Below are 17,680 nucleotides of genomic sequence, written 5' to 3'. Positions count from 1 at the left end.
CATTTAATATCTGCCACTGCAAATGGAAAAAAACAAAACAGGCTACCAAAGGGGGTACATTTGCCTGGGACAATAAGGAGCCATTTCAACATATTTTTGCCCCAGGGACACAATAAGGCAACAAATATGAGGGCGGGAGAGAGGATTGTGCTTTTAATATGCCAGAATGAGCTCTAATAAAGCAAGTAGACTATTGCAAATCCTCCCATAAGCGGCACACAAATGGCTGCAACCCTTTATAAGGAAATAAAAAGTACGTGGGACATGCAGCTCCATTACTGGGGAATAGTCTGAGGCAAATGGCCCCCAGAAGGCCGAGTAACCCCACACAGGGCAAATGTTAAGGGTAGACGAGTGAGTGCACTTAAATGATTTTACCTGGGGTCTGTTGCTGTTCTGCCCAGTGCTGCCAGGACTCATTGCCGGATGACTTCTTTGTTGTGCTCCCCAAGCAGTATTTGCTGCTCCATACTGGGAGCCCATGTCCTTGCCCATTCCCATAGGCGGCTGACTCCCCTGGTTACTTCCACTCTGCTGTTGTGGACCACCAGAGTTCCCAAAATCAGGGTAAGTACCCCCGTAGCTCCTCATCATGGGGCTGGGTGAGGTTAGAAGCTGATTAAGTGTAGGGGTAGCTCCTGAAGGGTGTGGGTTCTGTCCTTGGTACCGCTGGAAGCCCCCTGCATTGGAGGCACCTGGTGCTTTGCCATGGCTGGTACCCCCTCCCCCCATCAAAATGCTGCTGCCCGATGTTACACTGCTGCTCTGCCTTGGGGAGAGGAGTACCCCATATCCAGCCGCTGAGCTGCCATATGCTCCTATCCCCCCTCCTGCCGCAACGGCCCTACTGTACGATCCCTGGTAGTGCTGCTCATAGTGACTACTGCCGAACCCTTCGTGGGAGTTCTGAATGGGCTCCATAATGCTGTTGGGGGCCGCTGTTACAGAGTGCATCATCCCAATTCCAGGGCTTTGTTGTCTGCCATGTTGATCAAAGCAAGGCCCTGCTCTGCTTGTACTTGCACTACCATAATAACTATTAAATTCGGACACTGAGGAAGAAGAGGAGGATGTGGAAGAAGATGAAGATCCCCCACTGCCACCAATATTATTATTAGAAGTAGTATTATTGCTGCTGCCGTTTCCTTGCCCTCCCCCCAGCACTGTATGCTCATACTGGCCGCTCGCTGGCTCCCCAACTCTCATTTTCCCCTGCTGCATATCGTCCTCGTCTGTCTTCGTAGCCCTCCTAGGCTGGGAGTCCCCCTGATTGCCCAAAGCCACATCCTTCCCTGCTGCAGCAGAGCTGTTGGAGCCCTCTTCCCCTACACCACCATGTTGTTGTTGCTGCTGCTGCTGATTTTCCATGTCTGACGCCTCGCTGCTGCTGCCTTCTCCAGGGCTGCTCTTATTTGGGCTTGGTTGCTGGATGGTCCCTGATAGCTGCTGAGGCTGCAGTTGATTTAGTTGCTGGGGTGGATGTGGATGGTTAGGGTGGTAGGGAGGGTGCTGTTGCAGATGCTGGGGTGCATGGTGGGATGGGTGCTGTTGGGGGTGGTGGGCATGGTGATGAGGAGGGTGAAGTGGGTGAGTAATGGGTGCAAGATAGTCCCCACCACTTCCACTACTACCTTTAAGCTTGTAATTTGGGACCCCACCACCCATATCCACACTATGATAATGGGATGACACTGTAGAATTCCTGCCTTCCTTAAGTCCCCCATCTGAACTGCTGTTATTGTTGTTGGTGTTATTAGCATTGGCAGAGGACAGTGATGTTCCAGTGGCTATGCTTACTTCATGATGATGGTGATGATGATGTAGATGGTGGTGGTGCAGAAGACTGTGGTGGTGGTGGAGATGATCCCCATTATTGTTGTTCGTGCTGCTGTTGGCTGCTGCTCCATCTCCCAATCCAGACACAGATCCAGGAACTGGCCCAGATCCCCCGCTGGTCAAGTCCTGATTGAGCCCAGGAAGACCCTGGCTTTTCCCCTTATTGTTCGCATTGGTGGCTGGAGGGGCTGCTGCAGCTGAAACCACTTGCGCTGCCATGATCATTGCAACATTTCAGTCCTACGAGCAGCAGCACCAGATCCCCAACAATCCAGTAAAAAAAAAAAAAAATCTGAAAATAATACAAATATTAATACCCAGAAGGGGGAAAATAGCAGCAAATCCGAGCGGGGGAAACCCCCTAAACGCCACGCAGTAGTAGGGTCCTAGTCATACAATTGTGAATCATTTCTTGTTAGAATGGATGCAGTAAGGTTAGCAGCACCCAGAGAAAAAAGCCACACAAAACAGAAAAAAAATCCCAGCAGCAGCAGCTTTAAGCTTTCTTCTCCTCAGGCTCTCTCCATTCTCCTCTTGTGAAGGTGCATATGCACAAAGTTTAAAAGGAAACTTTTCTCATTGTGTGTGTGTGCGCGTCTGTGTTTTCCTGTGTAACCCGGATATAAGTGTATACACGTCTGGCTGTGTCTATCTGGCTCAGCGTGGCTTGTGAGGGAGAGAGGCTGGAGCTACCATTATCCACTTCTTTCTGATCGCTTCAGAGCACATGGAAAACCTGGAGTGGACTAGCTCATTCTGCTGCCTGGGACTTTGAGAATCACACGCGCGCGCTCTGTTGGTTTGTCCTTATAACAACAAGGTGATTTCTAGCAAGAAGAATCCAAGGATGTATGGTGCCCTTTCCTACTTTGGACACAGTCTGGCAATAAGCATATCATTTGGTAGAGTGCTCAGCTCGGCTGTCTGTCCTCCTTCCACCCACCCCCCTGCTTCTCTTAGTGAGAAACAACAGAGAGGAGTGGTTGCAGTGTGCCAGAAGAGAAGGGCTGTGGGAGGGAAAGCTTTACCAGTCTCTGTGACTCACAGGACTATGACTGTCAGGATTCCAGGGGAGCTATAAGGGGCTTAAGACAACAAGAGGCACCTGCAAGCAGGGTGGTAGCGACTGTGTATAGATTAATGATTTGTAATGGAGACAGTATTGAGCCGTACAGACGCACCAAACTGGCTTTGCTTCGTTTCTATTAACTGTAAGCCTGGCCAGGCTGTACAGCAATATACTACATAGGACACAAGAAAATTACCAGTTGAATAATCAGTGTTTCTCATCAATGGATATGTGCATGGTTTGGGGCTACTAGGACCTAGGAAAGATGACATCACTTGCTCACTATGGTGTGTGGCAATCAAAATGCAAAGTTCTATGCTTAGCTTAGTCTGGGGTTAAAATCGCATTGGCAAAAATATACAGATAGCTTAAGTTTTAAGGTTAAGTAAGAAAAAAAGGAACATTTTCAGATATATTTATCAAAATTATCAGAAAAATGTCCCTAAAAAAAAGATTAACTGAACCTTAGACTCCTAATGTGTATGGCAGAACATAAACTATAAAATACTAACAAACCTCCACCAGGCTTACCTACCACAGGGCAGGCAGAGTATAGTATGGCACATGCAGGCAGTGTAGATTAGGTAGCGTATGGTATGTGCAGGCAGCATAGAGCAGACAAAGTTTGACACACTCAGGCACCGGAGGGCAGGAAGAGTACAGCACACACAAGCCGCGTAGGGCAGGCAGACCATGGAAAAAATAGGCAGCATAGAGCAGGCAGAGTATGGCACAAGCAGGCAGCATATAGCAGGGCAGACACAGGTCGGAGTAGAGCAGGAGACAGGGAAACCTATCAAGGCCACTCTAAGATGAACAGTACAGTCATGTTTGAGGAGGGAACAGGTAAACAATGCAGTTGTTTACAGACTGAGGTGTGAATAATCCAGGGGTTTACAGTAGTGATGTGCGGGCCGACCCGATACCAGCGGGTTGGGGTCGACCTCGCACTGCTCCTCGCTGGTGGCGGGCGTGTGCGGGTTGGGCTCTTCTCCTGCTCTCCCCGCCCGCTACCTTCAAATGCTGGCATCCGACTTCCGGTTTCCGGTTGTATAGTCTCGCAATTGTCAGCGTGGGTCTATAAAAGTACCCCGGAAGCGCGGGTGCGGGCGGGCACAGTTGCAGCAGGGCGGGTTAGGGTCGGGTGCGGGTCAGGAAAACCCTGACCCACACATCACTAGTTTACAGGTGTGAACAATGCAGGGACTTACATTTGGAGATGTGAACAAAACAGGGATGTACAGTATTAATAATGCATGAGTTTACAGTCTGGGTCTGAGGAGTGAACAATGCCGGGCTTATAGGTGTGAACAATACAGGGGTTTACAGGCTTACACCCAGGTACTGGCCAAGAGCCCCCACTGTTTAAGTCTTGAGCCTAGGAAGACCCTGGTTTTCCCCTTTTTTTTTCAACAAAAAGAAAAATCACAAATATGAGTGAGCAATGCAGGGATCAATTATTCAAAGTATTGACACCTTTTAAAGGTTACACAAGGTAAGCAGTCAGAGCAAACAAACTTTAATACAGGGGCCACCCAAGGTAGATCTGGGACATGGGCCACCAGTTGGACAGCACTGATATAAAGCAACAGGGCCAACACAGTTTTTAAAGAACATGCTCACTGCTCTTGGAGACTTTCATACAAAGTGCACAGTATGAGCAACTAACACAAACAGTGAAATACCACACTTGGGAAAAGGGGTTTATTACTGATGTAAACCCCTGGGCACAGATTCTGCGAGCGGAGTTCAACGCATCCATCTTCCGGGTCCTCGGTAAACTGACTGTGAGATTGTCAATTTCCGTGTAATTCCGCGCATGCGCAGTTGTCGCAAACCGGCAAACTGCTGCAACTGCGCATGCGCAGAAATACAGATCTCCCGGTCAGCTTACCGAGGACCCAGAAGATGGATGCGTGGAACTCCGCTGGCAGAATCTGCGCCGAGGGGTAAGTATAAAGTATGGGGCATTTCCCCGGAGGGACAGTTAGCCTGGAGGGAGGGGGGTCTACCTGGGGTGGGGGGTACTCGTTTTTTTTACAGATGGGTTGAATTCTCCTTTAAGGCAATTCCAAGTTTAAACGCACAGATCCTTTGGCTATATCTACAGAATAACAATACAGTGAGGTTGCAGAGTCCAGGAATAAACAGTCCTTCTGGGAGGTAGGGAGATCCAAACTGTTGTAGGATACCTTCCTGATGCAACTACGGTAGACTCCAAGGAAACGCAGAGGAGGGTATCCTCCTCCAGCTAGGTTACACCCCAGCCAAAAAAATGCTCCTCTCCACCTCTTTTATTTGGTATTTCTTCTTTTTATCTGATCAGTTTGTCCTTTCTCACAACCACTAGGGTTGATTGTCAGGGAGACTGGTCCTGCTTCTGTGCAACAAGTCCAATTGGCATGGGCCCTGCCACATCATTAATGGAGGGGAATTTTCAAACTTTTAGTGAGAAGGAGGAGAGCACTCAAACGCAGATTAACTGCTTGTGGTTAATATTTATTCAAGAAGCTGCTGTACAGCAGCTTGAATAAATATTAACCACAAGCAGTTAATCTGTGCTTGAATGCTCTCCTCCTTCTCACTGAAAGTTTGACAATTTTGGGCTTGCCCAGTTCTTCTGGGGGGAATCCTGGGAGCTCCTTTGTTTAAATCCCTCTGGCAGGAAAATAGAACAATGAGGAAGCACTATCTTGTGGATAAAATGGGGGCCAGTAGAAGAGCTTTTAGTCACAGAGACCAGATTTGCAATTAGGGTTACAGGCGGTGCCTTAGAAATCAGTGCTTCCCCAAGCTCTTTTTAAGTGTGGCCATACACAGGCCTATAAGATCTGCCAGCTTGGTCCCACCAGACCAATTCAGCAGCTTAATGACCCATTGATTACCCTAACCGACCAATATTTGGCCGGAAATTTGCAAAATATCAGCCAGGTTTGAAAATCCAGTCAGACCACCAAGGCGTGCATTGATGTGGGACTTGTCCAACAGGTTGCTGTAGGTCCACTGTATGAGCCAGTTGTTGGACCTAGGTGTAATGATAACTGGTGGTCTAGTGGTGCTGTGGGGATGCCCGCAGTTCTCCTTGGGGGATGCCCACATTCTTCTGTTTGTTCGCATTTTGGCATGCATCCTTTTATTTGACCCGCCTCATCTGACGTCATCACTCCTTGTCTATTTTTTAATTGCCCAATGTAGGTCTATTGTGAAATAGTTCCTGGGTGCGCTTATGGTCTGGTTTCCTGTTCTTGAACCCTGCCTGTCCCTAACCTCTGCTGATTCTGCCTATACTGACCTTAGCCTGTCACTTCCAGACAGCACCTGAGTGAATAAACTGGATCAATCATATGCAACGTCTCTCCCTGAAGATTCAAGGAAAAGCCTGGAACCGCCACCTCTCTATTTAATTGGTAAGTTAACACTACTTTATGGGAAAAGAGCACCCAAACTTGCATGTCTGATTGAGGACCTATGTGCTTCCCCCTGCCTGCCCCCAATGGATATAGTACTGGTGAATGCAGACTGCTGTCTTTATTGGAGTTATGCAGGTCTCTGCACTGTACACTGTGACTTGGAATGCTGGCATGGAATGGCCCGAAAGCACTGCTGCTGTGCCATACATGACAGTAGCGCTCATTTTAAGAACAGGATTGGAAAGTGGTAAAATGGATACAAAATTGTGAATGCTGGTGCTTTTGGCAAAGGTACTTGTGTCTAAACATGCCCCTTAGCATCATCCAATGTGTCCATTCAGTTTTCTATGCTTAATTCCACACTAGTTCAAAGTACAGTGCCCAATGGGCATTAGTGAGCCCTGAAATTAACAGCTTTGGGTTGCCAGATTTCCTTTGATGGTTTGTATCTAAATGTGCAACTCACTAGTTGACATTTATGATGGCAGATACTGGAGATGATGTTATTCACCAACACATTCAGTAAAGGTTGTGTGCCACAACTTGTTTGTAACTTAAAGGAGAATTCAACCTTTCCTGTAAAAAACCCGTACCCCCCACCCCAGGTAGAACCCCCTCCCTCCTCCCCCCAGGCTAACTACCCCCCTGGGGAGATGCCCCATACCCTTGCTGCAGATTCTTCCAGCGAAGTTCCACGTGTCCATCTACTGCGTCCTCTGTAAGCTGACTGCGAGATCGGTATTTCTGCGCATGTGCAGTTGGAGCAGTTTGCCGGTTTACACAACTGCGCATGCACGGAATTACACGGAAATTTGCGATCTCACAGTTAGCTTACCGAGGACGCAGAAGATGGACGAGTTGATTTCTCCTTTAACAGAGAAGACATTCATTTTGTTGAGAAAACACCCATGCTTTTTTTAATGAGCCCTTGTCTGCTTTAAAAAAAAAAAAACTTTGGTAACTGAGGACATTTATATATAACAGGAGCCATGAATATCCTGTAAATGATATCCTTATTAATGGTGCTTAGTGATGTCATCGGTTATAATCGGAGCTTAGTGATGTAATTTCTGTCACATGGCGCACTAAAACTTGTGTATTATAATAAATAAAGTACTCCCTGTTGCAAAATATGAGGATATTAGAAGTCACCTTGGAGGTCCACGACTCGGCCTCCTGCTTTTATATGGTCATGGAACTCCTCAGTAACTTGTATTATGCACATATATGTATATATACACACCCACAAAACTAATACCTATAATATAAATATATGGCCTAGGGCTGTTACCTTTCCTGGAAAAAACATCTTACATCTCTAATCTTTTTTTTTCCTATTAATAATATTGGCATATCATCATCATTTTTACCAGCCCTTTTTAAAAAAGATTGTATTACTACATTATCTATGATTCAAAGCAGATAGACAAACAAGTACAAATATAATGTACAAGTCACGATGTACAGTGTAATAGATGTGAGGGAAAAAGGAAAGAAAAATAATCATCCATATTAGAACTGTTATATGTATTTTTTTCAGAGAAAGGTCCTGGATAGGTTTATTCTTCAGCATCTGCATTTTGGAAGATGATTTTTTTAACTGTGTCATCCAGTATAAGATATTATCAAACCTGGTTAACTACATTTTCAGTTATTTGTTAAAAGTACTGTAACTGATCATTTACCAAAGACAATCTTTAATATATATATATACACACAATTGGGTACAATATACAAATGATATTTTATTGTGGCTGGCCATGGTGTTTCCTGTATTTATTAACAGAGAGAAACCTTCACATTTTGTCTCTAAATCTTGCCTAAGCAGCTGCCCCAGGCTACAGTATGACATCACTCTGGAGAAATGCCTAAAGGATGATGCATTGTGAGAGTAAAACTTTTTTTGGATGCAATGCTTTTGCAGAACTGCAAAGAAATGGATTTTGGAAACAAGCATTTGAGAAATAAAATGTGTTTAAAAACATTTTCCTGGTATGAATATTGACTTGATGGCAGTTATAGTGTAGTGCTGATTCAGTAGAAAGGCTACTTTTAGAGAATATAGGTTTGGGGCATATTGTGGAATTTGCAAACTAAAGTATACTCATTTCTAGTGGAGTGTGTTTTGGTATTGGTTCTTGATCTATAGGCCAGGAATTTACATGAAATAATGGAAAATATTATTGCCATACTTAGGGGCAGATTTATCAAGGTACGAAGTAAAAAAATTCGAAATTTGAAGTAATTTTTTGGATACTTCGACCATCGAATAGGATACTACGACTTCGAATTTACTTCGAATTCGATTCAAAGTTAAAATAGTTTGAATATTCGACCATTCGATAATCGAAGTACTGTCTCTTTAAAAAAACGTCGACTTCAATACTTCACCGAATTAAACCTGCCGAATTGCTATGTTAGCCTATGGGGACCTTCTACAAACTTTTTTCAAGTCTTTACACATCGAATTAAAATCCTTCAATCGATCGCTGAAATCCTTCGAATAGTTCGATTTTAATTTGATTTTAATTTGATCGATCGATTGCCAAATTCTATGAAAAAACTTTGAATTCGACATTCGAATTTTTCAACTTCGAAATTCGACCCTGGATAAATCTGCTCCTTGGAGACCATGGGGATTTCATATATGTGTTTCCACATATACAGTAGAATAGAGTATTTTTCTAATTTTAAGGTTTTTAAAATATATTTATATTTACTGTACAATACATAACTGAATATACATACATTTTTTTAAAAATGTAGATTTCCTTTTTGAACTAAAACTAATTTCCAGGAAACGTCCGAAAATTAATGAAAAAATACTATTCCTCACGGGACACTGCAGATAAAACCAAATATATGTCTGCCATATTTCTCACCACATATTATTTGTTTGTATAAGATACTTTTCAAATTAAACATAACCTAACTAATACAGAATTATACCGTTTTCATGGAAACACGACCTAAAGTCTTTGCAATTATCATTTTTTTTACTGCTACATGGGTAATGTTACTCAAACCAAGAACCTTTTTGTGTTGTCTTCTGTAGTTCCACTTCCCTTTTAATTAGTAAGTCACATGTTAATAAGATCAAAATATGTGTCATGTTGATTAATTAGCTTTTATAAGGCTCTAAAGTAGTTGCATTATATACATATTAAGATGGATTTAGTAAAAAATTAAATGCTCAGTAATACCACAGCTAAAAAAACGAAATATACCGAGCCATTTGATCAAAATTGTTAACAATAAGAGCCCATTTCATTGAAAAAATAAAAGGGACAGACTGGAAGAAAAAATAAATGTGCAGCTATATTGCCATAATTGTTCCAGAGGGTTTTGTGTGCACTCCCTCAAAACTTTGTGGAGTCACCATATTTAATTACATTTAGTTGGCTGGCAACTGAGAGAGAGAAGGTAGCTTACTGTGTATTCAGAAGCCCTGGAACTGGTACCGTAGGTGGTGGCCTCTTTTATAGAATTCTATTGAATTTCCTTTCAAGAAGCCAGTTACTGCAGGCCCCTTAATGGTAATAGCAGTGGTTGCTTGGTAAAGTAGCTTGAAGCATTATAAAAGTAGTCGAGGAAGAAATAGAGAGTGCAACCATACCACATTGCGTGGGAGGGGCCTGGGTCTGTAGGGACTTTCCAGTGCCTCTCCACCTGCTAGCCCAGCTCCCTGGTTAGCTGGAATAAATCAAAGATAGTTGTGCATTTCACTGGGGAACACATGGACATCTTTGATTTTGTTTTTTACTACAGTTTCAGCTATGCGGAAGAGGCAGAGAGAAAGACAAGCAGTGTTTTCATCAGGGTTTCAAATGGACTGGCAGGACACATCCTGAAAAACCTGGTGGGCCTTCCAGGATCTATGGGTGCTTTCTCCTGGACTTCCACTCCTGCTGGTGACAGAACAGGTATGCAGGAGGGGTGGTGCAGCATCGGAGGACCTTTGTGTTTGGAGCCCCAGAGTTGGTGTGGGGGCCCCCTGATGTGGCAGCCCTGGTGGGCCGTGGATCCCCCAGTCCAAAGCTGGTTGGGATTGGAAAAGAAGAAAAGTGTAGTATTCTGCTTGGTGAGGTAATGCTTTCAATTTATCTATGCACTTCTCAGTGTGGCAAGTTTGGGGTTAATAGAGTGCTCATTGCCCATTTTTGCCATGGTCTTACTGGTATGTTCGGGGTAAATGGGGTGCTTATAGGCCATATCTGCATTGGTCTTTTGGCAAGTCTTGGATTTATGGAATGTTTAATTGAGTACCCAGAAGCTAAGATGTGCACAAGTGGCGCGTGCATCAAACCCATAAGCAGCTCTGTGTAAGAGAAGAGGTACTTCCTCCCAAGTACCATCACACCCTAACCTGCAAAATGTTGCCATTGTAGGACCCGCACCCTACCCATATTCATCTTTGCACACCTCTGGTTCCAAGACAGGGAATCTATGCGAGCAGTGGAGGAGTGTACTTCCCCATTCTGACCAGCATCTAACCCGCAATGGTTGCCACATTTCAACCCGAACCTACCCAACCAGTGGTCAACCCCATGATCACCGCATGTTTCGGATCAACCTACACATCACTAATAACTAATATATTTTGTTCAATATATTTTATGAGTGCTGCCTATGTTTGAAAAGAGGTTTTTGTATAATATGGAAATGAGTCAACATTTTTCCATCACAAGGTGAATGGTGCAGCAAATCTGTGTTTTATATATGTAATACACAAGAGCAATGAATATCCTGTAAATTATATATGGTGCTTTGTGATGTCATCAGTTCTTAGTGATTTAATTTCTGTCACATCACTGAAACTAATCTATTATGATAAATAATGTACCCTTGTTGTAAATTACGAGGATATTAGAAGTCACTTTGGAGTTCAATGACCTGAATACAAGCCCTTGATCTTCAGCTCTTATATGGTGATTAAACTCCTCTGTAACTTATATTTTAGGATATAGATACTTTGCCGTCTTCTCATTTTTATTTATTTTTTCACTTTGGCCACCAAATTGTTGATTTTTAATGTTGCAAGCTGAAGCCCCCTGTGAGAATTACATGACTGAATACAGGTTGGTACCCACATTTACATACACAGATTACATTTTTTTAAAAAAAGGGCTCAAAATGAAGACAATATGTTTTGCACAGGATTGGAATATATACATTGTTATTTCAAGGATACTGTTTTACAGCAGGTGGCTCTTTGTCTTTATCCATTACATTTTTTACCACCAGAATTGCCTCCATTGATATCATCAGAGATCGGACAACAGGAAAAAGATTACAATTCATCTTTTTTAGTGTTACAAAATATCAAGGTACAGAGGTTTCAACTATTACAACTATGATGTTTCTCCACCAGTGATGCCATAGCAAATGATAACAATAGATAGGTTCTGAATTTACTGCTTTAATATACTCCCCTGGTGAGAACACACTCGGTATGTAACTTATTGCCTTTTCAAGACTATACTTTTATTTCCCCTCTTTTAAAATCGAAGATGCTGTTTGACTGGTTTCAGAAAAGCCTGTTTAATGCACTCGTTCTGTAATACTTGTAAGATTCTCTTGATATCTGGTGTGCAGTCATGTATTACAAAGGCTTGCCTGCCCTTAGGCTTTTGTGTGAGTATAGAAAAGGGATAATGCAAAAATTCTGACAATTGGGCTTATTGATAATTGCCACAAAAAAAAGCCACAAAAATCAGTAGAATCTGAACAGTCAAAACATTATATATTAATGCACATGCCCTTGTTTATACTTGTTCTGTTTGCCAATATGCTGGTAGGGCCAGACTAGGGCATAAGGTTCAGTGTACTCTGATGGAAGGGAGCTCTACATTGTACGCGGAAATTACAAGGTAACTCTGGGTTCCTTTGCACATGTTTTGGCACGTCTGGTACAAGTTTCTTTTAATTGTGCTGGAATGACATATGGTAGGTAGAAATCATGACAAAGTGCTTGAGTTTTTTGCACATTGGGACAAATATTGTGCACAGTCTTGATTTTTTTTTCTGTGTCTAGCCTTGGATTGTATTCTTTTGGGGACAGAGCATTAGTACACTGTGTGTAATTGACTGTAACTTCAATATGGGTCATACAAAAGAGATAGTGTGAGAAATATGGGTCTACCAAATCTGGGATTTGGACAAATCTGAGCCTTTTTCAGCAGGATTCAGATTTGGCCAAAGACAAGAGCCTGGCTGAACCAAGTCTGAACACTACAAAATGCAAAAAGTTTGCACTCATCGTAATTTTCCATCCATGATGAGAGTGTGGATTTGGTGCGGTATTCAGATGGTTCACTTAAAGGAGAAGGAAAGGCTAAAATTAAGTAAGCATTATCAGAAAGATCTATATAAATACTCCATTAAACCCTCAAAGTAATGCTGCTCTGAGTCCTCTGTCAAAAGAAACACCACATTTCTTTCCTTCTATAGTGTACACATGGACTTCTGTATCAGACTTCCTGTTTTCAGCTTAAACCTCCAGGGCACGGCCTTGAGCGTGCTCAGTTTGCTCCTCCCTGCTGTAATCTGAGCCAAGAACTATGAATGAGCAGGGAGAGACTCGGGCAGGAATTGATGTCACACCAAGCCAATATGGCAGTTGCTATCCTAAACAAATAGAGAACACTTCAAGAGCTGTTTACTCAAGTATGGTAAAGCATTCTGCAGAATAAATATAGTGTTATAGCTTGCACTGTTGTGGCTAATCTATTGGCAATAAACTGCTTCAGTAGCTTTCCTTCTCCTTTAAGAAGAATTTGGCTAATTCACAGGTTCAGTTGAGCAGGTTCAGTTTATTCAAAATAAAGAATAAGGATATGGAACAAGTTTAAAATAGCATTAAAAATTATATGGGTCTTACACACATATGCTTGTTGGATATGTGTTTATAAATTTGCTCCAAAGCTAACTGATTCCATTATTATTCTGCTTGTTTGTACTAACAAGCATTTAGACCTGTATTAACACAGTTGCATTCCGTTGCATTTTTCAAATGTAACTTACAAAATACAATAAAATAGAGAAATGCATATCAAATTCACAAAGATTTTTTTAAAAACTTGCTCTAAAAAACACATGTAATCCTAATTTGGTTACTGTCTCTATAAATTGCAATTTACCATTGGCAATCCAGGGGCCCTGAGTCCTTTTTGCGTATGAAAAGTACTGGGAACTAGGATTTACAGTGTAGAGCCTCCACCTAGGAAACACTGAGGAGCACACCCCAGGTAATTTCAACTAGGAAAAATAAAACGCACAGTTTGCAAATAAAACAGATATAAACTTTATATAAAACAGTAGTGAATGAATTTGGGCAATCTAATGCACAATACAATCCTGCACTAGGGACATGTGGGACCTACCTAACTCACTATTAGGTACCTGACCGTTTCTCCAACATAGTCCTTTTTATTATCAAAGCCCCAATCCTCTGGAAGGGGTTAATAATAACACAGTTAAGTTCAACTGAAATGTCCCTCCCCCAGAGCTCTTATACCCAAGGTAGCGCTACCTTTTACCTCTCCCTTTGGAACTTAGCAGCTGCTCCCACGTAGCAGGTAAAGGTACAAAACCTGTCCTCAAATTGGGGTCCACGCTTGTATCCTTGCCATTATACTCCCTTGGGTGGCTCACTCACCAGAGTGCTTTCAGAGACCAGGAACAGGATGGCTCTCTCTGTACTTCCACAGATGCAACAGCTTGGACAGTTTCACAAGAACTGGTTCTGTCTGGATGTTTCAGCATACAACCCCTGTTAAACTCTGTCAGAGACCCTGTACAAATGGCTCCAAAGACAGGCACTCCCTCTCTCCCAAGGATGCACTGGGGCGTCCAGCCAATCGGATGGCTCTCCAGACTGTAACTGGGCTGGATGAGGTCACAGACAGAAAAACAGGAGAAGGATTTCTCTGATCCCCTATACACGAATAAACTCAATCAATCAATTACATTTTCTTTTTGTCAGATGTCATGTTTGTGTGTACCTTTATTGCACAAAACTGAATAACAGACATATTATTTAGCTACATTACATAGTGACAGCAAAAAATGTCAAACAATATAAACCTCAATTTTCACTTGGTGTAATGATTAATAGGTTTTCACAAACATATATATATATATGTACCTGTATTGCTGCATGAACTCTCTGCTATGTATAGAACCTGCAAAATGGCAAAAAAAATATTATTATTGCAAAAGTGAGAAGAAGGTGCTCTTACGATGCAGAAAGAGGAAAATCATTATGAGAACAGCTTAATGAGTATATAAAAAAATAATTAAAAATGTGGTCACTGTGCTGTGAAAGATCTTCCAAATGTGCTTACACCATGGGACCTGCATAGAGTTGCTTCTACCATCAACTTTGTGGCCTATAACTCATGAGAGGAAACGTCTCAAGTGGGCTATGAATCCAATAGCAATTTCCTCCTTGAAGAGACTATCTTAATAACACCATTGCCTACCAAGGAAAAAACTGTTCTGCTACAAAATAGTATATATTAAACTAGAGAGGTACATTTCCTGAAGAAAATGTGAGTGGTGCTTGCCGTGGCAAAACTCAGGCCCAAATCTGATTGGCTGTTGTTGCCCCGCCCCTTTTTTTCCTAATTGTGAACCACAGTCACTCAGTGACTAACATACCAAAGTTTGGGAATGCTGTCATTTAATGTGTAAAAATGGCAGCATTTCTATTTTTTTCTATTGAAAATCAATGAATGAAATTTGATTGGTTGTTGGTGGCTCCGCCCACTTTTTCTAAACTTGAAGTGGAAACCCCCAGCGACCACATTTGTGATATTCAAGGTCCCTGACATCAATACTGAGAGAATGGCAGCCTTCTTAATTTTTCCCATTAAAACCAATCAAAGAAATCTGATTGGTTGGTTTTGGCTCCACCCCACTTTTCTTAATTTTAATCCCAGTCCCCCAGTGACCAACTGTGCCAACTTTGAGGAGGCTGCCATTAACCGTCTAAGAGCGGCAGCAGTTTAAAATTTTCCTATTTAATTGAATGGCTGAAATTTGATTGGCTGTTGTAGACTCCGCCCCACTTTTTGTAAATTTTGGCTGCAGTCACCCAGTGACCCACGGTGCCAAGTTTGGGAGCTCTGGCTTTATTACTGTGAGAATTACAGCTGTTTACATTTTCTCATTGAAGTCAATAGGGAAAATCTGATTGGTTGTTTGCGGCTCCGCTCACTTTTTTGGGTCCCCAAAATAGGACAGAAAAGTCACAACACCCCATTCCCGAATAAGCTGAACGGTTTGACACCTCATTCATGGGTCTGCGACAAACTAATTATTCGATAAATTCCCCATTATAAGTCAATGGGGCAAATTTGGGGACCTCTCCTGCCCCGGGGGTAAAACTTATACCCTCGTGTGGGGTATCATCTGACACAGGTCGCAAACCTCTTCAAATGTGGTAAATTTAACGTTTCTACAAGATTCCCTCTCTGCGCTAGAATCCGTCAAAAGTTGGCCTCAATGTTAATCTATGGGACTTTTCGGGGTGGTTAATTGCCCCCGCAAGGGGCAATTAACCACCCACCCCTTAGAAAAGTCATACCACCCCATTCCCGATTAAGCCGCACGATTTGACACCTTATTCATGGGTCTAGGACAAACGGTGCGGGACTAGTTACGCGCCAAACTTTCATACGGAAGAAGAATAAAAATAAGTTTGCAAGATAACAGTAGTGATGCTTTGCTTCGCAAGCGCCACTAAAAACTTTCATACGGAAGAAGAATAAAAATAAGTTTGCAAGATAACAGTAGTGATGCTTTGCTTCGCAAGCACCACTAAATATCATGTACAGGTATGGGATTCGTTAAATAACCCGAAACCTCCAACTTACTTGAAGGCCAAATAATTAATATTTTTAAAAATGATTTCCATTTCCTCTGTAATAATGAAACAATACCTTGTACTTGTTCATAACTAAGATATAATTAATCCTTAGTGGAAGCCAAACAATCCTTTTGGGGTTAATTATTTAGGGGCAGATTTACTAAGCTCGAGTGAATAATTGGAATGAAAAAATATTCGAATTTCGAAGTAATTTTTTGGGTACTTCGATCATCGAATTGGTCAAATTCGATCGATTGAATGATTCAAACGATTCAAAGTAAAAATCGTTCTACCATTCGACCATTCAATAATTGAAGAACTGTCTCTTTATTACTTTTATAACTTCATACTTCACCACTTTAAACCTACTGAAGTCCAATGTTAGCCTAGGGGGACCTTCCCCAGCACTTTTCTAAGTTTTTTTTTGGTCGAATAAAAATCCTTCGATCGATTGCTTAAAATTGTTCGTTTCGATTTTTATTCGATCCTTCGATCAAAGCTTTTGCGCTAAAATCCTTCGAATTCGATATTCGAATTCTAAGGATTTTACTTTGAGGGTCGAATTTCGATTGTTTTTTAACCCTCGGAATTCGACCCTTGATAAATCTGCCCCTTAATGTTTAAAGGATTTTTTAGTAGAGAAAGTATAGAGATCCAAATTATCGAATGGCAAAGTATAGAGAACCAAATTACGGGAAAACCCCAGGTCCTGAACATTCTGGAAAACCGGTTCTATATCTGTGCTAAAAACTAACAATAAAGTATTTGTATTTTACTAAATTGATGAAGATAAATTATCAGCTATTTTACTAAGACAATTTTTACATTATACCTTTGATTGCCAAGCATGTATGGGATACATATGGGGTTATTTATATCAAAACTCGAATCATTTCAGGATGGAAAAAGTCTGAATCCAAAAATCCGGCATCTCAGACCTGCTGAGGTTGTATATAAGTCAGTAGGAGAGGTCCCTATCCTATTTGGAAGTTTCTGTGGTCTGTGTTGGAATTAGCCGAAAATCCGACTAAATTCTGACTTTTCAGGCAAAAATCAAAAAAATTGGGCTTTTTGGGGAGAAGCATGAAAAAAATAGAGTGTTTAAGGAAAAAAATCCAAAGAGATTATACATATCGGATTTTTGTTATCTTGTATTTAGTTTTTCACGATCTAATGGTGAAATGTGCTTTTTTTAATAATAAATAAGGTCAAATCGTGGATTCTAGTTTGCTTACACTTTTTAAAATAAAATTATCAGAAACATTTGGATTTTTATAAATAAGGCCCGAAGTGTGCATGGCCTGATAAACATATATCCATGGATGTTGCACTGAGCTGCTGGTAACAGGGTGTACAGTTTGTGGTACGGCTAGAATATGGTACGGCTAGAATATAAAAGTTTCAGTAAAGATATTAGATACAGCATGCTTACCTTTTATAACACATGTAGGTAAAGTTGCTGTACCGTGTTAGCCAGTAAACTTTTTATAAGTT

At 41.7% G+C, this 17,680-nt stretch overlaps 1 protein-coding gene and 1 long non-coding RNA gene across 8 annotated transcripts in view; one reads left to right on the top strand and one right to left on the bottom strand.

The window, feature by feature from the left end:
- Positions 1-3,251, bottom strand: part of arid1b.L (AT-rich interaction domain 1B L homeolog) — a 229,256-nt gene extending 226,005 nt beyond the window's left edge. For 3 of the 7 annotated variants that reach the window (XM_018263082.2, XM_041562762.1, XM_041562763.1), the window contains exon 1: positions 379-3,251. In XM_018263082.2, the coding sequence (XP_018118571.1) occupies positions 379-2,061 (1,683 nt within the window). In that variant the 5' untranslated portion in view covers positions 2,062-3,251. The remainder of the gene's footprint in view (positions 1-378) is intronic. The other 4 variants (XM_018263083.2, XM_018263084.2, XM_018263085.2 and 1 more) reach the window with 3 other exon arrangements.
- LOC108716709 lies at positions 2,530-12,247 on the top strand. The gene is made up of 3 exons (XR_001935729.2): positions 2,530-2,656; positions 6,101-6,312; positions 10,084-12,247. It is a non-coding gene; the product is annotated as an uncharacterized LOC108716709 (long non-coding RNA).
- The last annotated feature ends 5,433 nt before the right edge of the window (positions 12,248-17,680 follow it).

The sequence above is a fragment of the Xenopus laevis genome, chromosome 5L (assembly GCF_017654675.1).
Source record: "Xenopus laevis strain J_2021 chromosome 5L, Xenopus_laevis_v10.1, whole genome shotgun sequence".
Taxonomy (NCBI): domain Eukaryota; kingdom Metazoa; phylum Chordata; class Amphibia; order Anura; family Pipidae; genus Xenopus; species Xenopus laevis.
The sequence above is the reverse complement of the archived record's forward strand: the minus strand, read 5'-3'. Positions and strand labels throughout refer to the sequence as shown.